This window comes from Chiloscyllium punctatum, chromosome 10 (genome assembly GCF_047496795.1).
Source record: "Chiloscyllium punctatum isolate Juve2018m chromosome 10, sChiPun1.3, whole genome shotgun sequence".
NCBI lineage: Eukaryota > Metazoa > Chordata > Chondrichthyes > Orectolobiformes > Hemiscylliidae > Chiloscyllium > Chiloscyllium punctatum.
This window is the reverse complement of record NC_092748.1, coordinates 9,541,403-9,566,075: the sequence shown is the minus strand read 5'-3', so window position 1 is coordinate 9,566,075 and position 24,673 is coordinate 9,541,403. Positions and strand designations below refer to the sequence as shown.

The 24,673-nt window shown below is 48.6% G+C and overlaps 1 protein-coding gene across 1 annotated transcript in view; it reads left to right on the top strand.

The window, feature by feature from the left end:
- slc19a1 (solute carrier family 19 member 1) overlaps positions 1-21,741 on the top strand; it is a 43,637-nt gene extending 21,896 nt beyond the window's left edge. Inside the window, exons 3-6 of the mRNA XM_072578490.1 lie at positions 1,440-1,610; positions 9,811-10,003; positions 14,029-14,170; positions 21,473-21,741. Of these exons, the coding sequence (XP_072434591.1) occupies positions 1,440-1,610; positions 9,811-10,003; positions 14,029-14,170; positions 21,473-21,664 (698 nt within the window). The 3' untranslated portion in view covers positions 21,665-21,741. The remainder of the gene's footprint in view (positions 1-1,439; positions 1,611-9,810; positions 10,004-14,028; positions 14,171-21,472) is intronic.
- The last annotated feature ends 2,932 nt before the right edge of the window (positions 21,742-24,673 follow it).

Genomic DNA, 24,673 nt, shown 5'->3' with positions numbered 1-24,673 from the left:
GTGTGCACATTTGGCATAGAGCAAACCTGATTAGGGAATACATGGCTCATTGGTGTGAGAGAAGTGGGTTCTGGTTTCCAGGCCACTGGCACCAGTCATGGGGGGGAAAATGGCTGTCCATTTAGCACAATCTCCACCTGAACTGCGCTCAGGAAAATGTCCTTGTAAGCTGCATAACTAGGGAAGTGGAAAGGTACATCAAGCTTAATAGTGGAGGCAAGTGATCACATTTCAGAAGGTGTAATAAGTCAAAGCATTAAGCTAAGGTTAATGAGGAAGGCATTAAAACAGGAAATGTTTTGGAAAGCAGGAGGGGATGGAGAGTACAAGTTTAAGAGTAAACCAATGGTAAGACTGGAATTTTCAACAAAAGTAAGAGGAATGGAGATGCTCCAAAGGTTGAGCCAATAGATATGAAGCTGGAAAAGCACAGCAGACCACACGGCATCTGGAGCAGGAAAATCAGTGCTTTGAGCCTGGAACTCTTTAGCCAGGAAAGGTGAGACAGGTGAAGCTTGTATCTGCTGGGGTTCAGGTGGGCGGACAAGGATGTTGCCAGGGTTGGAGGATTTGAGCTACAGGGAGAGGCTAAACAGGTTGGGGCTGTTTTCCCTGGAGCGTCGGAGGCTGAGGGGTGACCTTATAGAGGTTTACAAAATTGAGGGTCATATGAATAGGGTAAATAGGCAAGGTCTTTTCCCAGGGGTCGGGGAGTCCAGAGCTAGAGGGCGTAGGTTTAGGATGAGAGGGGAAAGATATAAAAGAGATCTAAGGGGCAACTTTTTCACGCAAATGGTGGTACGTGTATGGAATGAGCTGCCAGAGGAAGTGGTGGAGGCTGGTACAATTGCAACATTTAAGAGGTATTTGGATGGATCTATGAATAGGAAGGGTCTGGAGGGATATGGGCGGGGTGCTGGCAGGTGGGACTAGATTGGTTTGGGATATCTGGTCGGCATGGACGGGTTGGACCGAAGGGTCTGTTTTGGTGGGGAGGGAGGGGGGGGTTTGGGGAGTGGGTCCAAGTAAGATGATTTTGCAGTGAAGTGTCTGGCCCGATGGGTTGAATGGTCTCCTCCTGACATGAGTAACACTTAAAGCCCCACCATTGGCAAATGTTTGTGAAGAGTCCAAAGACACGAGGTTAGATGGATTGGCCATACTTAATTGCCCATTGTGCCCAGGGATGTGTAGGTTAGGTGCATTAGGCATGGGAAATGCAGGATTACAAGGATAAGGTAGGGGGATGGGTCTGGATGGGTTCCTCTTTGGAGGGTTAGTGTGGACTTGATGGGCTGAATGGCCTGATTCCAAACTCTCGGAATGCTAATGTGATTCTACGATTCTGAAGTAAATCTGTTAAATTGGAGCTAATATCTCTCTCTCCCTCTCTCCCTCCCATTCTGCGTTTTGTCGCCCCCCCCCCCCCCGCCTTTCAGATACAGTCCGATCACCGCAGTTGAAGCTGTGGTCTCTGTGGTGGATCTTTAACTCGACCGGTTATTACCTGGTGGTTTACTATGTGCAGATCCTGTGGGATAACATTCACCCGTCCAGGGAAAACCGAGGTGTCTACAACGGTGGTGTGGATGCAGCCGCAACCCTGTTAGGTATGGAACACGTGCAACCCCTTCCTGTCTTTGGGAATGCTGCGTGAATCGCAAAAGGTTGGTTGGCAGGTGCAGCAGGTAGTTAGGAAGGCAAATGGAATATTTCCCTCCATACAAAAGGGATTGAGGTTAAAGGCAGGGAGGTTATCCTGTCTGTGTAGAGTTTGCACATTCTCCCCATGTCTGCGTGGGTTTCTCTGGGTGCTCCGGTTTCCTCCCACAATCCAAAGATGTGCAGGTCAGGTGAACTGGCCATGCTAAATTACCCATAGTGCTAGGTGTGTTAGTCAGAGGGAAATGGGTCTGGGTGGGTTGCTCTTTGGAGGGTCGGTGTGGACTGGTTGGGCCAAAGGGCCTGTTTCCACACTGGAGAGAATCTAATCTATGTTGCAGCTGTACAGGGTGCTGGTGAGGCCTCATCTGGATTACTATGTGCAGTTTTGGTCGTCTTTCTTGGGAAAGGATGTACTGGCACTGGAGGGGGTGCAGAGGAGGGCCACTTGATTGACTCCAGAGTCAAGGGGGTTGGCTTATGTGGAGAGACTGAGTAGACTGGGATTATATTCATTGGAATTTAGACAGAATGAGGGGAGAATCTTACAAAAATTATGAAAGGAATAGATGTGATAGAAGCAGGGAGGTTGTTTCCACTGGTGGGTGACACGGGCATGAGAGGGCAATGCCTCAAGATAAGGCGGGGGGGGGGGGGGGGGGCGGATTTAGGACTGAGTTGAGGTAGAATGTCTTCACCCACAAGGTTGTGAATCTGTGGAATCCCCTGCCCAGTGAAACAGTTGAGGCAATGTTTTTTAAGGCAGAGGTAAGTAGATTTTTGAACAGTAAGGGAATTGAGGGTCAGCAGATGGGTGGGTTAAATGGAGCTGAGTCTATGAAAAGATCAGCTATGATCTTATTGAATGGTGGAGCAGGCTGGAGGGATCAAATGGCCTACTGTGTTCCTAGTTCTTATGGGTGGGGTGCGGTGGGAATTGAGTGTGGTTGTGTACTTTCCAGGAAACAACAGCCCCAATCCAGAACAGGCCGGCACGCTGGTATAATTGTGGCCACCACTGGGGCATCTGTGCTTCTCATTATAGATTAGTGGAGCACGGTGCGAGGCCATTCATCCCTCTGTCCCTGTGCTGTCTTCTGCTGCTGTATCTGCTGACCTTGTGGATATGGTGCCAGTCAAGAGTGTTCTTAGTCCTGGATGGTGTCAAGCTCCTTGAGTGTTGTTTGAGCTGGACCCTTCCACGTGAGTGAGGAGTGTTCCATCACACTCCTGACTTGTGCCTTGTAGATGGTGGACAAGGATTGGGGAGTCACTGCAGGATTCCCAGCCTCTGACCTGCTGTTGGAGCCGCTGTTTTTATGGTGAGTCTAGTTAAGTTTCTGCTCATTGGTAACCCCCAGGATGTTGATAATGGGGGATTCAGTGAGGGTAACACTATTGAATGACAATAGTGGGGAAGTGGGGTTAGGTTGTCTCTTATTAGTGATGGTCATTGCCTGGCACTTGTGTGGTGCGAGTGTTACTCGTCAAGATCTTGCTGGATTTGAGCACGGACTGCTTCAGTATCTGAGGGGTGGGCAAGCGGTGCTGAACGTTGTACAATCCTCAGCGAACATTCCCACATCTGACCTCACAATGGAGGGAAGGTTGTTGAAGTAGCCATGTGTTGGACAGAAAGTTGACATCTCTCCATCACTCTCTCAAGCTCCAGGCTATACCCTACAGGGTGAGATTGACCACAGCTGACCGTCCTGTTAAAAGCAACACCCTCACTGTCAGCATTCAAGTTGCCTCCATCAGCGCATTCCAAATCACAGCTTCGGTTAAAAAGAACCTTCCTCCATCTTGTTCGTTTGTCATTTATCTTTAAACCAGTGGCCTCTGCTTACTGTCTGTTACCACGAGAAATGGTTTTCTACGCAGCTTCTGTTTAAAAGTCATGATTTGGAGATGCCGGTGTCGGACTGGGGTGTACAAAGTTAAAAATCACGCAACACCAGGTTATAGTCCAACAGGTTTAATTGGAAGCACACTAGCTTTTGGAGCGACGTTCACTATCACCTGATGAAGGAGCGTCGCTCCGAAAGTTAGTGCTTCCAAGTAAACCTGTTGGACTATAACCTGGTGTTGTGTGATTTTTAACTCTGTTTAAAAGAAAAGCCTTTATAATTCTGAACACATCAATTAAATTCTGCTTAACTCTCTCTTTTCTGTGAGATGACGAAGCTTGTTGCTGTGATCAGTTGTCTGAGGAATGTAACAGTGACTGTACAAGTTTGGGGCGTGTGTCCGTTTGGATGTGTTTGTAGATAACAGTCAGTCAAACTTATCCATCCTGAATCCAGACCCCATTGGCTTGTGGACCCTGATCTAATGATCAATTTTAAGTCGGTGATTGGGAATGTGTGTCCTGCCTTCACCTCCAATGTGAAAAATAAATCCATCCAGGCCAAACCACTCGCTGCGGTTTGTTTACTGCTAAAATAACAGCATGCCATGAAGGTGAAGTCTTTTAGGGAGCAGTGAGAGAGGGCTGCTCACTCCTACCTCTTCACTGATGGATCGATTGCCTGATCATTAGTTGTAATTAGTGGGAGCTTGCTGTTCACACATTGGTGACCGCCCTTCGAAAAGTCGCTCATGGGCCGTAAAGTCGGGGTACAGCGGCTGGGGGAGGTGCTACTCGGTTGCAAATCTTGCTGCCTTTCCCACACGCCGTATCCTTTTGTTCACTTGTAGGACTCCCTGCACATATAAACTTCCTGGCTTAAAGTCCACTGTGTTGACAACAGCCCGGGATAGATCTCGGGATCCCTGTGTATTTGCGAAAAGTTGCTGTTTTTTTTTTACTTTCCAGAGTGAGGTCATTTACTCCAAAAGGCCTGATTCTGGCCTTTGTTGCACCTCTTGGGATTTACACCGGTCCAGATCAATGAGCTTGCCAGAGGAACTTGTTTACCATCACGGAGACTGCCAGTTCAAGCGTGGTATTTTGTGGCAAAGAAAACCAATTCTTAGATAAACACCATCCCCCACCTCCAGAACCATGAATCTGACCGAGAATAACATGGTCATTAGTGCCAGAGTAGGATCCAGTGTTCCCAAACTGGCATGTACCAAGAGACATGAGGCGATGAAAGCGATGACACTTGTTCAACTTGGCTGCCCAGATTTCAGAGCAAAAGATGTAAACAGATCTCTCCACACCCCAAAAGCAAACCCCACAAGCTGTGCTTGGCACTGTGCTCCTGAGTGCTGGCCTGCATGAGGCAGGCAGTCAGACCCCATTCATACCCACGCTGCTGCTACATGTAAAGGGTTCTATTTATACATTGCCTTGCAAAACATTGGCACATCCAAAACTGCTTCGCAGTCAGTCACATCTCTTCTTGTGTCCCAGTCCCTGTTGTCGCCTAGCAAGCTGTACAAAGCAAGATCCCACCAAACAGCGATGCGATAGTCAGCCAGGTGATCTGGTTCTCGTAACTGCTGAGTTGTGGAATAAATATTGACCAGGAGGAATTGCCAGGCGCTGTTCCTCGAAACATTCCTCCCACCCCTTCCCCTCATCCTTTTCTTGCATCCTATAGAGTCATAGAGATGTACAGCATTGAAACAGACCCTTCGGTCCAACCCGTCCATGCTGACCAGATATCCCAACCCAATCTAGTCCCACCTGCCAGCACCCGGCCCATATCCCTCCAAACCCTTCCTATTCATATACCCATCCCAATGCCTCTTAAATGTTGCAATTGTACCAGCCTCCACCACTTCCTCTGGCAGCTCATTCCATACACGTACCACCCTCTTGTGACAAAGTTGCCCCTTAGATCTCTTTTATATCTTTCCCCTCTTGCCCTAAATCTAGACTCCCCCACCCCAGGGAAAAGACTTTGTCTATTTACCCTATCCATGCCCCTCAATTTTGTAAACCTCTATAAGGTCACCCCTCAGCCTCCGACGCTCCAGGGAAAACAGCCCCAGCCTGTTCAGCCTCTCCCTGTATCTCAGATCTCCAACCCTGGCAACATCCTTGTAAATCTTTTCTGAACCCTTTCAAGTTTCACAACATCTTTCCGTGCACGTGATATTCCAACAGTGGCCTAACCAATGTCCTGTACAGCTGCAACATGACCTCCCAACTCCTGTACTCAATACTCTGACCAATAAAGGGAAGCATACCAAACACCACCTTCACTATCCTATCTACCTGTGACTCCACTTTCAAGGAGCTATGAACCAGGACTCCAAGGTCTCAGCAACAATCACCAGGACCTTACCATTAACTGGTTCCTGACCCTTTTTGTATTATACAGAAGGGACAAATTGTTGCCAAAGACCGCAGTATCTTTAATCAGACCAGGATTCATGTCATCGTGTATTTTTTCCCCTGTTGGCAACTGGCTCTTCCTTTTCCAGTTACGGCCTTTTCTACAAGTTGATTCAAGTCCCACGTGACTCACCCTTCACCCACAGCCTAACGCTGCTGGTTGATCAGCTTCAGCATGACATCCTGCGGCCTGAAAGTAGAACCGGACACCTCAAAAGAACCCTGCGAGTGAGCCATTTCAGTATCTTTCCCAACCGTACAAACCTACGGGCAAATTGAGATCAAAAAGGTTTCTCTGCAACGCAGGAGCTTTCATTCGTCCTGCTTTCCCCATTATTGAAAGGCCCAAGCATCCTCTTTCCCCCTTTCCCTGTTCCAGGTGAGGCATTGACCTCTTTGCTGCTTGCTTCACCCTGGGGGCCTGCTAGGCCTGTTACTTGGGGGAGGTAAAAACAATGACTGCAGATGCTGGAAACCAGATTCTGGATTAGTGGTGCTAGAAGAGCACAGCAGTTCAGGCAGCATCCAAATAGCTTCGAAATCGACGTTTCGGGCAAAAGCCCTTCATCAGGAATAAAGGCAGTGAGCCTGAAGCGTGGAGAGATAAGCTAGAGGAGGGTGGGGGTGGGGAGAGAGGGACTCCCTGAGATTCTTGTAGAGAGAGGAGGAAAACTTCTTCAAGGCAGGCATCCTTGCAAGAGGATTCGCAGTAGGGTTAAAATCAACGAGGTAAAAACAATGACTGCAGATGCTGGAAACCAGATTCTGGATCACCCCCACCCTCCTCTAGCTTATCTCTCCACGCTTCAGGCTCACTGCCTTTATTCCTGATGAAGGGCTTTTGCCCGAAACGTCGATTTCGAAGCTACTTGGATGCTGCCTGAACTGCTGTGCTCTTCCAGCACCACTAATCCAGAATCTGGTACTTGGGGGAGGCTGGGCCACCACGTTTTGCGCTCCCTCAGACATGACCCCGAGTTTCTGGTCTCTTGTCGTTGTCATTCTGTGCCCTGCTCTCCCGCTGACATCTCTGTGCCCTGACATTCTCTGTCATTCTGTGCCCTGCTCTCCCGCTGACATCTCTGTGCCCTGACATTCTCTGTCATTCTGTGCCCTGCTCTCCCGCTGACATCTCTGTGCCCTGACATTCTCTGTCATTCTGTGCCCTGCTCTCCCGCTGACATCTCTGTGCCCTGACATTCTCTGTCATTCTGTGCCCTGCTCTCCCGCTGACATCTCTGTGCCCTGACATTCTCTGTCATTCTGTGCCCTGCTCTCCCGCTGACATCTCTGTGCCCTGACATTCTCTGTCATTCTGTGCCCTGCTCTCCCGCTGACATCTCTGTCCTCGGCCTGGCCTGCTGCCCTCTGTCAGTGAGGAACAGCGACTGTTTTACGGCCTCCCAGACCCCAAGCTGTTTCAACAGTTTCGAGTGTAATATCTTTCCCCCCCCCCCCCCCTAAACTCACTTGTTTTGGGTTTTTTTTTGCTTTCAGTCAGCAAAACACCAACTTTAGGCGTACATTTCACTACTTCAGTTTTTTTACTTCTTGCCCTATTTCTTTTCAGCCTGGAGGATGAAGTTATTTGCTGTTCTCTCTCTCTGCTGTCTATATCACAGACTCTGTTTTTGTCCTTCTCTCTCTCTCCCAGCCCTTGCTCGAACTTATTGAATCCCGATCATCTCCCGGTTTCTGAGGGAAGGTCACAGACCTGAAACGTCGTCACTCTCTGTCTGGCGCGCTCTCATTCGCGCCATCTCGCGCGCGCGCTCTCTCTCTCGCGCGCGTTCTCCATTGCTCGCTCGCTCTCTCTCTCTCGCGCGCGCGCTCTCTCGTGCTCTCCCTCTCTCTCTCGCGCGCGCGCTCTCGTGCTCTCCTCTCTCTCTCTTCTCTCTCTTTTTCTCTTTTTCTTTTTCTCTCTCTCTTTTTCTCTCTTTTCTCTCTCTCTCTCTCTTTTTCTCTTTTTCTCTTTCTCTCTCTCTTTTTCTCTTTTTCTTTTTCTCTCTCTCTTTTTCTCTTTTTCTCTCTCTCTCTCTCTCTTCTCTCTCTTTTTCTCTTTTTCTTTGTCTCTCTTTCTTTCTCTCTCTCTCTCTCTCTCTCTCTTTCTCTCTTTTTCTTTCTCTCTCTCTCTTTCTCTCTGGTTTGTCTCACGCTCTTTGTCTCTCACTCTGTCTGTCTTGCACTCTCTCTTCTCTGTCTCCCTCGCTCTTGCTCTGTCTGTCTCATGCTCTCTCTCGCTATGTCTGTCTGTCTGTCTGTCTATCTCTCTCTCTCTCTCTCTCTCTCACTCTCTCCCCCTCTCACTCTCTCTCTGTCTGTCTCTCGCTCGCTCTCTCTCTCTCTCTCTCTCGTTCTGTCTCTCTCTCTCGCGCTCTCTCTCTGTCTCGAGCTCTCTGTCTCACGTTCTCTGTCTGTCTGTCTCTCTCGCTCTGTCTGTCTCGAGTTCTCTCTCTCGCTCTCCCGTCCCTCCACAAGTACAATCATGACCAGTTGAGTATTCCAAGCCTTTTCTGTTTATTCTTAGATTTAAAACGTTAGTTGTGTGATGTGCTTCCTATATATGTTGTACTTCCATCCCTCTGTCCCTTGGTTAGTACCGTACTCCCCTCTGAGCCACAAGAGTTTGGGTTCCAGTTCCACTCCTCACTTTGTCCTGCCTTGGGATCCCACAACCGAGTGAGTGCTGCACTGTCAGAGGTGCTATTTTTTGGATACGTTTTTAAGCCATGTCCTGGTCAATATTTATCCCTCTAGCAATGTAACAAAAAACAGACCTTCTGCTCATGATCCTTTGGCAGAAACCCCCCCCCCCCCACCCTGTAAAGACCAGCAATCATCTGCCACATCAGAAAGTGGCCACACCTCCAAAGTATTTTGTGGGCGGAAAACCCTTTGAGGTCGTGCAAGGTGCTATAGAAATGAAAGTTGGTCTTTTATTTGGCTCAGCCGCCCCACACTTGGGCAAGTTCCACATTCCCAACACTTTCTGGGTAATGATGTTGTGAACTCCTTGATTGGATTGACCAGTGGCCATCTTTTAAGGGGCACAGAAGATGGTCCACACCAGAACCAACTGCAAGCTGTCCTTCAGCTCACCCTGGCTCCTCAGAATGCCCCAATCAGTCCTGTCTAGAAGGGCATGGGCAGCAGGTCCAAGGGAAGACCACCCACCGCAAGATTCCCACTGAACCACTTGACATTCCTGACTTGGAAGTATACCTCTGTTCCTTTTGTTGTGGCTGGGTCACTGTACTGGAACTCCTTCCCTAATGGGTGTTCATACACCCCAAAACACATCAGCAGCTCAAGAAGGCAGTATCACTCCCCAGAGAAAAGGGCTTGAAAAGATGGAATGTTGAGGAGTGTGGAACCAGGGGGCACAGTCTCTGGAGAGATAGGGTAGACACCATTTTGGACTGAGATGAGGAAACATGTCTGCACTCAAAGGGCAGTGAACCCGTGGAATTCTCTACCACAGAAGGCCCGCAGAGATCAACTGACTGTATTCAAGAAAGATGTAGTTTTAAAAAAAATTTAGACTTTATTGTCACGTGTATCCAAGTACAGGCGGATAGTGAAAAGCTTTCAACAGTGCCATCTTAGACACAAGTTAAACATTATAGTCAAAAGGCATCAAGGGGTGCGGAGAGGAAGGAAGGATATGGTGTCGAAATAGAGGATCAGTCGTGATGGAGCAGGGTCAAGACCGAATGACCTAATTAGCTTCTAATTTAGGAAAGTGAATCTGTTGAGTTTTACTCGGGTTCTGCTGCATCGCTGCACTTTAGTATTGCGTTCTGTCCTCGTGCAGTCCCTCACCTCTTCAGTTGGGCTTCCTTTTATCTCGTTGGCAGGTGCCATTGCGTCTTTCTCAGCTGGGCACGTCAAGTTGCGGTGGTCGTTGTGGGCGGAGCTGGTGATTTTTGTCATCACGGCGCTGCAGGCCGGGCTCCTCTTCCTGATGAACTCCACCACCAACATCTGGGTCTGCTACGTGGGCTTTGTCCTGTTCCGGAGCAGCCACCAACTCCTGGTTCCCATAGCGATGTGAGTATTTACCCACAGTGCATCGTCTGCCAGGGCAGAAGTCAATGGCGTCAGTGGTTCAATGGCGTCTCCGAATGGGCAGTAACATAACCAGTTTTTTAAAAAAAAACAGAAGGATGGAACTGCTGGGTGGAAAGACTGGGTTACTGGGGCAGAGGGGGAGGCAGCAGGGCAGGCTCAGAACTGTGGAACCAAGCAAGGAAGGATTAGAAAGGAAATATCTACAGTTATGTGCCAAAGAAGGCACATAGGAAAAGGATTAGGCTATTCAGCCCTTTTGAACCTGCCTCACCATTCAATAGCTGACTGTCCAACTCAATACTATGTTACTGCTTTTATTTGTCTCAGCGTAACCTTTGATCCTTTTATCCCTGAAGACGATATCTAACTCCTTCTTGAAAGCATCTAGCATTTTGGCCTCAACCACTTTCTATGGCGGACATTTCCACAGGGTCACCACTCTCTGGGTGAAGAAATTTCTCCTCCTCTCAGTCCTGAATGACCTATTTCATATCCTTGGGCTGTGTCCCTCTGGTTCTGGTCATCGGGATCATCCTTCCTATGTTTACCCTGTGTTAGAACTTCATAAGTTATTTGACCATTCGTCCCTGTGAGCTCACTCCCTCGAATGTCCCTCCTCTTAAGGCTGTTATCCTGTTGCCTTATTGGAAGGGCCCTTGTGGTACAGCAGTCATGTGCCTGTTTCTGGGCCCAACGGCCTGAGTTCAAGTCCCATCTGGCCTCAACACGCAGATGTGCCTCACCGTGTCCGGTTCCTTTGTGAACATTGCTGAACTGGGAAGGTATGGACTCCCCAGTCTCCTGTAGGTATTCTGTCAGTGTGTACAGGATGTTTATCAATCAGAGAATTGTTACAGCCTGGAAGGGGACCGTTCAGCGCCTCATAGCTGCACCAGCTCTATTCCCCGATGCCAATCTCCTGCCTCTTTTCCCCCGTATCCCTAAACGCCATGAATGCATGTTGCTATTGAGCAAGTGTAAATGAGCCATTTTCCAAGCTGCTCTGATGACCTCAACATGACCCCCCAGCTTCAAGGGCGTGTGAGTGTGGCTGTCTGCGTACAGACCCTATTGCTTTCTCTGTGGCCATGCCTCACTGGTGTCCTGAGCCCATCAGCCCTGTGTTAACCCTTCAGTATAAATTATTGAGAACTTTTGAAATTTAGCCATTTCAGCACCGGCTCTGGACATTGCGAAATGGCTGTCTCTTCTCACCAGCAGAACATGCTGGCAAATGTGACCAGGTTGGTTCAGGATACCTGGTCAGCCCGGATGTGACTGAGTACAGTTTCTGGATTACCAAGTGGTAATGTCTGTTTGGAAATTAATTAATTATTCCAGGTTCCAGCAACCCTCCAGGTAGCTCATTCCAAATCGTAATGACACATGTTTTGATTTTTAAACACTCCCCTCTGCTTTCTTCCTTTTGTGGGTTTTTTTTTGTTTTCAATCCTTCTTCCTCATTTTGTCAATGGGAGCAATTTCTCTCCTTTATCTCTCTTTGTTGGAGCAAAGCCCCTTTACAATCTGGAACAGTACTTTTATAACGCCACTAAAGTAGACTGGAATTATCTTCATTGGAATTTAGGAGAATAAGGGGGTATCTTATAGAAGCATATAAAATTACGAAGGGAATAGATGGAATAGAAGTAGGGAGGATGTTTCCACTGGCAGATGAAGTTAGGACAAGAGGCCATAGCCTCAAGATTTAGGGGGAGCAGATTTAGGACAGAATTGAGAAGGACCTTCTTTACCCTGAAGGTTGTGAATCTGTGGAATTCCCTGCCCAGTGAAGCGGTTGAGGCTACTTCAGTAAACGTTTTTAAAACTAAAGTAGATTTTGTTTTTGGAACAGTAAAGAAATTAAGGGATATGGTGAGTAAGTAGAGCTGAGGCCACAAAGATCAGCCATGATCTTATTGAATGGCAGAGTAGGCTCGAAGGGCCAAAACTAATATCATTTATCACATCATTTATTGTATCCGTTCTCCCGATGCGGTCTCCTCTACATTGGGGAGACTGGGCACCTCCTAGCAGAGCGCTTTAGGGAACATCTCCGGGACACCCGCACCAATCAACCACACCGTCCCATGGCCCAACATTTCAACTCCCCCGCCCACTCTGCCGAGGACATGGAGGTCCTGGGCCTCCTTCACCGCCCCTCCCTCGCCACCAGACGCCTGGAGGAAGAACGCCTCATCTTCCGTCTCGGAACACTTCAACCCCAGGGCATCAATGTGGACTTCAACAGCTTCCTCATTTCCCCTTCCCCCACCTCATCCTAGTTCCAAACTTCCAGCTCAGCACTGTCTCCTTGACTTGTCCGGACTTGTCCTACCTGCCTATCTCCTTTTCCACCTATCCACTCCACCCTCTCCTCCTTGACCTATCACCTTCATCCCCTCCCCCACTCACCCATTGTACTCTATGCTACTTTCTCCCCACCCCCACCCTCCTCTAGCTTATCTCTCCACGCTTCAGGCTCTCTGCCTTTATTCCTGATGAAGGGCTTTTGCCCGAAACGTCGATTTCGCTGCTCGTTGGATGCTGCCTGAACTGCTGTGCTCTTCCAGCATCACTAATACAGAATCTGGTTTCTAGCATCTGCAGTCATTGTTTTTACCTCGAAGGGCCAAATGGCCTACTCCTGCTCCTAGCTGTTATGTTCTGAAGCGAAAGCTTCCCTCATGAACTATTGGCCTGGCCTTCCATTTTGTAAATCCCGACAGAACTGGCCTGTCTAAAATACCGTCAGTTCTGCTTTACTGAGATAGTTCCAGTCTCATGTAATCCTGTGTTATAAGAAAATCAGGTAATAGCAGAACTGACTGTTCTTAAACGAATGGAGCCGAAAAGTTCCTGCTTTAGAAACAGCGTCTCCAGGTCGTCAGTCGTGTTATAGTGAATTTATCTTAATGACGTGTGCGTTGTAGCAGAACGACCTGTAGATATGAGCTTCTCTGGGGAGAGTGGGTTGGGGGACACACTATAATATTAGATTAAGAAGGCCGGGATTGTGGGGTTAGGGTGTTTCTTACCTGAGGTGAAGAGTCCAAGGGGTTAAGCAACACCGGATGACCTTTTACAGGTTGTGTTTTGAGTAGAGTTCTGCTGCTGTCGATGGCCCACCTCACCTCGTGGATGTCGAGTGTTGAGTTGCTAGACCTATTTGAATTCTGTCCCCTTTTGCACGGTGCTCGTGCCACACAACACAATGGAGGTGATTCGAAGGTGGGTCTTTGTCTCCACAAGTTGGTCACCCTGTCCAATACTGTCAAGATCAGTGCATTTATAACTGGTAGACTGGTGAGGAAACCAAGGCATTATACTTAAGGCAGATATACATGAATTCTTAATTAGTAAGGGAATCGAGGGATATGGAGAGTAGGCAGAAGAGTGAGATTGAGAAATATGCCATGATCAAATAACAAAGCTGACTCGACGGGCCAAATGGCCTAATTCTGGTCCTATATCTTATGTCCTTTTGTTCTTCCCTCTTGTTGGTTCCCTCACCATTTGCCGCAGACGCAGTCTCGCAGCTATGCCCTCTCAGGACTTAACCAACTCCCCTAGTGGAAGTCAGAGAAGGTTCACCTATAGAAGAGGTACTGTTGCAGGGTGAGAGGAGACAGTAACGAAAGAGGACAGCAATGGCAGATGGGTCAAGAGAAGGCCGAAATGGAAATGGCCAATGAGCAGCGGATGGTGTCTGGGGAGAATGGACCCAGGGGGCTGTGCTCCGAGTCAGCTGTTGAACTTGGGAGTCTGGAAAGTGTGGAATTGAAAGATGGGTTGGAGCTCATGTAGGGCTTTGCTGAAATGGTGCAGGGGTCGGAGGAGCCAGTGTGAGCAGCGGGATGTGGCGACGGTGGTCAGGTGTCCAGTCCGCTGTGTGGTAATCCCCCACACCCTGATAAGGTACCAATCAGACTTTGTGGTGACTGTGTGAGGAGTTCAGTTGCTGTGAAGGCCTCTGTCCTGACTTAGTGTGCGCTGTCGTTTAGTTTTCAGATCGCCACGTCGTTATCTAAGGAGCTCTGTGCACTGGTGTTTGGTATCAACACGTTTTTGGCCACCATCTTGAAAACCATCATCACGCTGATCATCGCTGACAAACGGGGCCTAGGACTGCATGTGAACAACCAGGTGTGTACGGCATGCAAAGGGCTGTCAGTCTGTCCTCTATAGCAGATCAGGCCAGGATGACCCAACTCTTGGGGGGGTGGGGGGAGGGGCACTTTAGAAACGGCTTGTTGTAGTACTGTGTCCACATCCAGGCATCCTGCATTGTGAAGGATGTCGAGGCCTTGGTGAGTGTACAGGATGTGGGGCTGACGATGAGGCGGCGAGTTCTGTTTTAGAGCCTGGAGAGGTTAGGGTTAATTCTGTGGCACTCAGAATTCTGAAGAGTTTTGATGGGGTAAATGAAGAGGAATCTTCACCCATAGTAGGGGTGGCGGGGGGAGTGAAAAAGGCAGCGTGAGGATGTGGATTTGAAATAACTGGCTAAAGCACTAGAAGGCAGGTAAGTTTTCTTTGTGTTTCTGACCCAGCGAGCTGTTCTGATTTGGAACAGACATCCTGACAAGGTGGCAAATGTGGATTTGACGATTAAATTTTGAAAGAGGCAAGAGTATGTATTTGAAGGAGAAAATTCATTGGGTTGTGGGGCAAAGACTGCCAGGCTGTATCAGGGGGCTAAATAGTACCCCCTTGTGTAGCATTATTCCATAAAGACATCCCTGTCTAGTGTGTTGGTCAACCCGCACAGCTAGACCATCATACCCCAGGGGCGGTGGGTGAGAGGAGCTGGGAACAAGGAGCAGGGTCATGGACTGTTCACACGAATGTCCTCGAGTCAGTTTCTGCCTCTCCAGCAACCACCAATGAGACACCCGTTATACAGCCTGTGCAATATTGAACTTGTTGTGGGCTCTTGCTGTGCACACCGTTAGCTGCCCTGTTTCCCGTGCTCCATCAATGGCTAAACCTCACCTAGCTGGCTGTGAGGAGGTCATTAAGTGCACTCTATATTTAAATGTGTGAACGTTCTCTCTCTCACTCTGTTTCTGCTCTGAGGTTTTGGCAGTGAGCTGGGAGGGGAAGAGATTTGAGTAAAGTGTAAATAAACATTTTATGCCCTTTGCCTTGGGAATAGGGAGCAGCCAAGCCAAGAGCAGTCACTGGGAACATCATCCCCGGCATCGTGTGTGTGTGTCTCTGTCACTGTGTATGAGTCTCTTTTATTGTCTCTGTCACTGTGTGTCAGTCTCTGTCTCTGTTTCTCTGAGTCTCTCCTTCCCTTTTTTGTCTGTGTGTGTGTGTGTTTTTCTTTAGTGAGTGAGGGCCCTGTGTTTTCCAGTCTATGCGCAGTGGAACTCAGAGAATCATGGTCCTCAAAGCCATTTTGACGAAAGCTGATAGTCAGAAACCCTCTCCCCCACTGCCCTTGGCCACTGCATATCTGTCTCAAGACCTTGGATCCATGCCCTCCAATCCTCATACCTTCTCTCAACGGAGCCTGTGTTTTTTTTTTAAACAACCTTATCCTGATCCTTACCCTGCAATACTCTTGTCCACATCTGACATATGTCCTCTCGGCAGCCCTCCTGCCCCCAGCCTAACCTTGTGTCTAAAATCCCTTGTCCCTGGAACCATCCTGGTCAATCCTGTCTCCCTGCTCTGGCAGACCCTCACATCGTCCCTGAGCTGCGATGACCAGAACTGGATGTATTACTAACCAGAGCTTGGTAAAGATGTAGCATAACTTCCCTGGTTTTTGCACATGAGACTCTGTTTCTGTAGCCCAAGGTCCCAAGTGTTTAGCTAACTATCCTATGCATATTTCCTGTTACCTCTTCAAAGGTCAATATGGCTGACCTCCCAGGTCTACCTCCAACTTAACTCATTGCGTCCCAATTTTCTGCATTCGGTGCATGTTCTGTCCCAGCATCCTGCAGCCTCTCCACCCTAAGCCTATAAAACGGCGATATCTTTTTATTCATTTGTGAGATTTATTGCCCGTCCCTAGTTGCCCTTGAGCTACCTTCCTGAACCGCTGCAGTCCCCTTGCTGTAGGTTGACCCATAATGCCCTATGGGGAGGGAATTCCAGGATTTTGACCCAGCGACAGTGTAGGAATGGCGATATATTTTCAAGTCAGGATTGTTGAGTGGCCTGGAGGGGAACTTGCCGGGGATGATGTTCCCATGTAGCTGCTGCCCTTGTCCTTCTAGGTAGAAGCGGTCGTTGGTTTGGACGGTGCTGTTTGAGGGTCTCCGCAGTGATCTTGTAATAGTACACACAACTACTACTGAGGGTTGGTCAGTAGGGGAGGGAGTGGAATGTGCGTGTGTGTGGAGCCAATCGTTCGAAGGGCGGCTTTGTTCTGGGTAGCGTTAAGCTTCTTGTGTTGTTGGAGCTGCGTCCATCCAGGCAAGTGGGGAGAGATCTGTCACACAGTGAGCGGCCGAGAATTCACTCCACCAAGAGCTGCCAGCCTATCGGAGGTTAAACTTTATCTCTCAGCATCACTAGGGAGACTCCGACTGTTGCCATGACAACAGCTGCTGGAGGCTGTGGACTGGGGACCCCCAGGCTGATGTGGATGGGAGGTGGCAGGGACAGGAAGTGTGGCACTCAGTGGGCCACTCCTTCCTGATGAGGGGTTTCCCCCTCCCCCGATGAGACCCACCGTGAGAGAGAGGGCATGAACTTTGGACATTTGATAAATGTCAAGATCCCACAGTTTTACCAGGGTTGGGGAGGGGAGGGGAGGGGAGGGGGGGTGGAAGAGGAGGAGGGGGGAGTGGAGTACCAGGTGAACCCAACCGGGCTGGAGTGATGTGTGCAGTGGGGAAGGGTGAGTGCAGGAGACCAGGCTGTGGATGTTCGTGAGCTGTTCACCCTGGATGCAGCCAAAAAAGCTCAGCTAGATCCAGCCCTCGGTCATTCTCTGGATCTCCTGCGTTGGACAGCAGGTGGACGCGGGGGTGACAGAGCAATTGGGAGAATGTTACCCCAGGCCAGCGCTTGTTTGGATCCTTGTGGAATTGATCACGTGGGGAAACGCCGGCTCCACGGAGAGCGTTCATGTGGACCAGTGTCTCGATGACGACCAGTAAAATGAATAAATCCTTCATTTGTTTGCCTGAGCTCAAACGTTGCAGCTGAAAGCCAATCACATGACCCTATCAGGATGGTCATGATTGCTGTCTGTCTGTGTCTCTCTCTCTCTCTCTCTCTCTCTTTTTGTATCAGTGCAGAAGATATCATCCTACGCAGATGCACAGTGTGCACAGCAAAGACATTATTTCAAAGCATTTATACGTTGAGTGTTGTACCTCAGCTGGGTCCAGTTTCTGCGCACTGTCCAGAAGGTGTCAGGGCCTTCTGGATGAGCCCTTGAGGGAGCACCCAGTTAGAGTGCTACTCCGAGACTGGCCGACCACAGACAATGTGTTGCTAATGTGGCCAAACAGCACGCTCGGCCTGAAAATCCTTCCCGAGTGCCCAGGGCAGGTGGAGGGGAGGAGCAGGGGAGTCTCGAGGTCGGCCATATTTGACGTGGGGGTGTCAGCTCTCCAGCTGCAGCTTCTGTGACTGTTCCACAGGAGACTAACCCCAGGGAACAGACTCAGATATGGGCTTTATCTTCTCTAAGTCTAAAGTCCAGGTCTGTGGAGGTGGGACAGAAGAGAATTATAAGAATGGTATCTAACATGAGGGACCTCCAGTGATGCCAAGAGTCTGTGGAAGATGGATTTGTGTTCCTTAGAACAGAGGATCATAGAGACCATTCAGCCCATTTGAGTCCACACTGACCCTCTGAAGAGCATCCCTCCCTATCCCATTACCCCATATATCCCATAGCCAATCCACTTAGCTTGGACACCATTGGTAATTTAGCGTGGCCAATCCACCTAACCTGCGCATCTTTGGACTGTGGGAGGAAACCGGAGCACCCAGAGGTAACCCACGCAGACATGGGGAATGTGCAAACTCCACACGGACAGTTGCCCGAGGCTGGAATCAAACCTGGATCCCTGGCACTGTGAGACAATGAGCCACTGTGCCACCAAAAATTTGAGGGGAGTTTAAAATGAGGCATTCAAAATCCAGTTTCAGGCTGTAAAGCCAGGAGAAACTATTTCTTTCCACTGGCAGGACGCAGCGACACAGGTCAGAGAATATCGTCGGAAACCCAAAAAGAGTGAGAATATGTTTGTACGCAGTGAGTTATGGTGATGGGAGCAGATTGAATAGGAATGGTTAATACCTCCAAGGGGAAAAGGATGTAAGTAATATGTGGGAAGAGGAGGTCACTGGGACTAATCGGGCAGCTCTTTCAATGAATTGGCACCAGCACAATGGAGGTCCGTGTGTGTCAGGAGCTGGAACTGAATGAATTATTTTGAGGTGGGAGAGGGGTGTGTCTGTGAAATGGGCTGCGGGGCGGAGATCCTGTCACACCCACCCTCCCACTCCCACATGCTCAACTCCACTCCCACCCACCCAACACCTGTGATAAGTCTACATCAGATATTGGTGCAGTCCACCCATGCTTAGAATGGTGTACCCAAGGCTTCATGCTGGACATCTCTCAGTCTAAGCTTGGGCCTGTTTTCCCATTGAATTAAGTCATGGTTGTATCTTAACTCCAATAAGAGACCATCTAACCATTGCCTCTTGATAGTCAATGATGTTGACATCACTAAATCCCCGACTATCAACATTCTGGGGGTGACCGTTGACTAGAAACTCAACTGGACTCACCTCATAAACACAGTGGCTACAACAGCAATTCAGAGATCCGGGCACGGCAACGAGTTACTCACTTCCTGACTCCCCAAAGCCCGTCTACGAGCCCCAAGGCAGGAATATGATGGAATACTCCCCACTTGCCTGGATTTTGAGTGCAGCTCCAACAACATTCAACAAGCTTGACACCATCCAGAACAAGGCAGCCCAATTGATTAATACCACCTTCAGCATTCACTGCCTTAACCGATGCTCGGTGTGTGCCATTTACAAGATGAACCGCAGTGATTCACTCCCTTGGCAGTATTTTCCCATCCTGCAACCTCGCACCACCTAGAGGGTCAAGGGCAGCAGTTAGATGGGACCACCACCACCTCTAAGTTCCCCTAAAGCCAGTCACCATCCTGACTTGGAAAGATATCACCATTCCTTCAGTGTCCCTGAGTCTAAACCCTTCCTCATGACATTGTGGGTGTCAGTGGTTCAAGAAGGTGGCTCACCGTCACCCTCTCTAGGGCAATCGTGGATGGGTAATAAATGCTGTCCTAGGCAGCGAACGCCCATATCCTGTGAAAGAGTTAAAATCACTCCCTTACCCACCTTTTGTTTCCGATTTCTTTTTAACATCCTTGTCCAGCAAAACAAAACTTCCAAACTCCCAAGCTTTCAGGGTCCAGATTCCAAATGCTCCTTGACGTTACGCCAAGTGGCTTAAATTTTAAGGTTCTGGACCTACCCACCTCATTGTAAAGAAATAGTTTCTCCTTATCGAAACCATCAAATGTTTAATCATTTTGAAAAGGCTGCTTGCTTTTTAAAAAAAAATTGCATCCTGTCAGAATTGATGGAAAGTTCATCATCACTTTTGAAAAAGTTTTGTTGAAGAAGGCTTTTGGCTCATTGTGCCCCCTGTATATTTAAGGGTACTGCGCAGGGTGAGACTGAAGGGAAAGAGCTAAATTGTAGCAACAAATTGCGTTGTTATTTTTAAATATTGTTTTCTCGACAACACAGGAAACCAGTCAACCTCCTTGTTATAATAGCTGCGTTTGTATGTACACTTAAAGCTCACAGGAAGCTGCCTTAATCCCAGGTACCTGTGGTTCAGTGCGGTCTTGAACACACAGGACATTAGATAATTCTGATATTCATTATAACAACCGCACTGCAGCCTCTTCATGGAGGCAGGAAATAGTGCTTGAAGAAATGCCAAACCCACTTGTGTTCAAATAAGCTGCCAAAGAGCAGGATTACAGCTCTCTGTTTTCCAACCAGTGATCTGCTCCGAGCCCACTTTACTGATAAACAGCACATTAAGGACAGCTGTTTGGTAAAACCGTCTTGTTTTGTGGGTTTTGTTTTTGCAACATAGTGAAAAATTTTTTTTCTCTAGTTTTTTTCTCAATATGGTTAATCATCATTGAGTTGAGAGCAGAGTTTGCCTGGCAGTGTACAATGCAGGATTGTCTGACTGTGTTACCCAAAGCAGACCCTTGCTGGTGATGTTTCAGTAGTAGCTACCGTCTTTTGCTCAACTGGTTTCCTAAGGTCAGAGAGCAGCGTCAGAGTTGCACTTTTATAGTGCCTTTTACGACCCCAGGATGCCTCAAAGTGCTTTCCAGCCCACTTGAAGTATCTTTCCGAAGTATATGTAATATGTGGAAAAAGTGGGAGCCAGTTTGTACACTCCATACTGGCATACAAAGGAACTGTCTGCTGCTCTTCAAATCTGTTGTTGTCTCTCACCAGGGAAGCCTTGCACCCTTGCTTTCTGAATGTTTCATTCGAAAGCCAGTCCCTTGGACAGGCTCAGTGCTGCGCTTAAATCTGAAATTTATAATCTGGAGTGGGATGTGAACTCTCAATCTTCTGCCTCATGGGCTGAGGGGTACCCACATGTGTGTACAGGGCAGCGTTGACAACCTGCCTCTGAGCTGTAGATATCATCATAGAGTCGTACAGTGCAAAAACAAGACCCTTTAATCCAGCTCATCCATGCTGACCAGACACCCTAACCTAATCTAGTCCCATTTGCCAGCACTTGGCCCATATCCCTCCAAACCCTTCCTATTCATATACCCATCCAGATGCCTTTTAAATGTTGTAATTGTACCAGCCTCCACCACTTCCTCTGGCAGCTCGTACCATACACGTACCACCCTCTGCGTGAAAAAGTTGCCCCTCAACTCCTTTTTTTTTTCTCAAAAAAAAGTCTTTCTCCTCTCCCCTTGACCCTATACCCTGTAGTTTTAACTCCCCTCCCCTGGGGGGGAAACCCCTTGGCTGTTCTGTTACAGCTGTGAGTGGGAGGAGGGGGTGAGGATGGCAGTGGGGAGGGTGGAATGGGATGGCGTAGCAGAATGGCCAAGTCCTTGTGTCTAACAGGCGCTGGGATTGCCCTTACGAAATAGGACTGGAGGACCCAGCAGGAAATAATTTAGGGTTTACTGTTTTCAATTATGTGATGCTCTGGAAATTCCATTCATGGTTTTCAGAGGGATCCTGTCTGATTTTTTTTTCCACTAGTACAGTACTGTGACTGTCTGTATTCTAGCCAGGGCTAATTTCCTATCATTTCGGGTCACTCCTATCGAGTCAAATTCATCTTGCCTTTTCTATCAGGTAGCTGATTCTAATTTTTGTTTTCTCTCTCTTTCTGTCCCTCACCTCCCCTTCCCACCTCTCCAGTTCTATTTCTACATTGGCCACTTCTCGCTGTTGGCCAGTATCTACCTGGGGAGAGGACTGTATGTCTTAGCCAGGCACCAGCGGGAGCTGAAGGCCCGAGGCCCGCAGAAGGAGGGTGAGACCAACAACGGTTCAGTGGCTGAGATGAATGGGACGGGAGGATGCTCTCACCCTGCCTGCTCGAGGGCCTGAGAACGAGACACAGAGCGCGAGGGGGCCAGGGCAGCAGGAGGGATAGGGATATCCCTGCTTCTCCCCCCACCCTCCCACCCCCCGCCGCACCCCACCTCCACTCTCAATCTCACAGGGGTGTGTGAAAATGTTTGTGAGTGCTCGTTTTGTTTTGTTTGTTTGTTTAAGTAGCATGGGAGCGATCGAATGCAATGAGGCGGCAGTGAGGCCACGTTCCCAGTATCGTGAGTCCTCCTCGTCTCCGAGGGGGCTAGCCCCTGCCCGGCCCCCTTTTCTTGAGCGAGCCCAGAAGAATCCCAAGGTGCAGTTGTCCACGACCAGCTGGACTGTACCCATGCAAAAGATCGGGCAGCATTGTCCTCCCTCCCAGCAACACTTCAGGAAATAGACTGAGCTGAACATTTGCTGGCCCCTCCTCCTCCTCCTCCTCCTCCTCCTCCTCGCCAATGCAGCTTCTACATGGACCTGGGCACGAATGCCAAGCTTGGCCTACCAACGTGGAGCCACACTCTCTCCAGCCTTTGAACTGGTGCTAATGTAACACGTGACCTTCTTGCGAGTCGGCATGGCATTGAAAGGAGGTAGGCATGTGGCTCACCGGACCTGTGCCCTGGTTGGCCAAGGACTGTTTGCTTGGGGAAGTGCGTGAAATGACCAGCTCAGTGCCAGGGTGAGCATCCAGGGATATGCCATGGCTGCAGAGATGGGGAGTCCACAGTGTCAAATTGTGATTTAACCCTCATGCACTTCCACTGCCAACTTGAAGAATTGGAGGAAGAGACTTGGGGTTTACATTACAACCCACTTGACTATGAAATATTATTTCAATCACTTCAAAATTATGCACTTTAATTTTTGAGGAGGGGTGGTTTGGGAGACAAAAAAATTAACTCTGTTTAACTCTTTAATAACATAGTACATCATGACAATGCTAGTTTGGTCCTCTGTATATTGACTTGATTGCCGTTGGCCTAACTGACACATGCATGTGGGCGGTCAACTATATTTGGCGTTGGTGTAGTAATCGCCAACACACTGACCATATTGGGCATGGGTCTGATGTAATGGACCCAAAGCTTGCCTTTATCCATGACCCACAGAATCTTCCCCAGCCCGAAAGGTTGGGGGGGGGGGGGGGGGGGGGGGGGGCCGGGGGGGGGGGGGGGGGGGGGGGGGCAATGTTGGCATCAGACCATTTTTCCAAACCAGTGTTCCTGCCATAATTATTACGGAAGTGGAAGAGAGGATCGTTTGTAAAACCGAGCAAATCTTTTGATGCACACACCAAAACTAGCTCCATTTGCACAACTGATAAGAATGAAGTTTGAACTGATTTGACTGTAGTCTTCCTGGTGTAGTATTTTATACGTAATCGATTAACAGCACTCGAGTTTTTGGAAAAAAAAAGGTTTTTTTTCAACATTTACTTAATGGATAGGGTTGATCGATAATAGCATGGGGTTCTGATTCCTGATAGCACAAAGGTAGGTTAGCGAAGATTCGCGCACCTCAGCGTCACATCTCCTCGTGTAAAAGTAAGATACTAGCAGTGGCTTCTTCAGCACTTTTCATTTCCTCAGTGCCTTTTGAAAAAATCCGCCACTCCACTCATGGTGGTCAATGAGGAAAGAACTCGGGGCTGTCCCGTTGGAGAGAATGTTCCAGAGCTGAGATGTAGGACCACACTGGGGGTTTGGTGGGAGTGGCAGAAATTGGGCCTTATTCTGAAGAGTTGTCTCTCCACCCCGAGGCTCCCAGCCTCATGCCTGATGGAGGGCTCTGGCTGGAAGCATCGATTTTTTTTTTTTTTTTTCCCCCTGCTCCTCGGATGCTGCCTGACCTGCTGTGCTTTTCCAGCACCACACTCTCGACATTAAAAGTTGGCTTAATGGCCACCGCCTTTGAAGACCAACTTCTTCAGGTTGACTATTATCCGCTCGGGAAGGGAAGCTACCATCCTCCTCCGGTCTAATCTATGTGTGACTCCAGACCCACAGCATCGTGGTTCACTTTTAACTGAAAAGGCTCTCGGTTATGTGGGAAATTGCAGGTTTTTTTTCAAAGAGAAAGGCACAGATCTGTTGTCGGATGTCTGAGCGCTCACTTCGAGGGAATGATTTTAACTTGAATGACATGGTTGTGTTTCTTGCTTGCACTTTATCAAGGGCCTGTGTTGACTTTTGAAGAAAATCCGGCTGATTTCCTCCCGCTCTCGTTTTTAAAAACTCATATTCCAGATCCTGTCAGTTTGTAAAACATTTTCCTGTTGAAATGTTTCAGATCTATCACGTTGAAAGTGTTCTATACATTCTGCTGCCAAGCTTAATGCTGCCCCTTCTACCAAGATGCATTGATAGTCTAAACCTCATTGATCATTGGTGGAAGGCAGGTGCCAGTTGCGCCCCCGGGTGGTTAGTGGTTGATACAGGAATGTCCTGGTGGTTGTGTCATTGTGAGCTGGAGTAGATGTCAAGATGTATCTTCAGGGTGGTGTTTTCATCCAATTCCAGTGTTTATTGAGGCCTTACTGAGGCTAAAAATAATCCTTCAGAGCATGATTGCTAACATATAGATTTCTGATTGAGTTGTGCTTAGAGGCCACACTGTTTGGGGAAGGGTGGCATGGTGGCTGATGTCACTAGAGAAGTAGATGCTCAGTCCGAAGCCCTTGGTTCAGATCCCACTGGGACAGCTGCTTGAATCTAAAATAAAACCAGGAATTTAAGGTTTGTCTTATTGATAGCGACCAGCAAATGGTCATTTTCTTGCCATGCAAACCCATCTAATTCACCAAGGTCCTTTTTGGTGAAGGGAGTCAGCCGTCCTGACTTGGTCTGGCCTACATGTAACTCCAGAACCACAGTGCAGTGGCTTGTTTTGAACTGCCCTCTGAAATGGCTGTCAGGTCAAGGGCAATTATGGATAGGCAAAGAAATACCAAGATTACCACTGATACCCTCATTCATTCCCATTCCAATAAGTCAAAGTGCCTTACGCAGTCTCTAATGA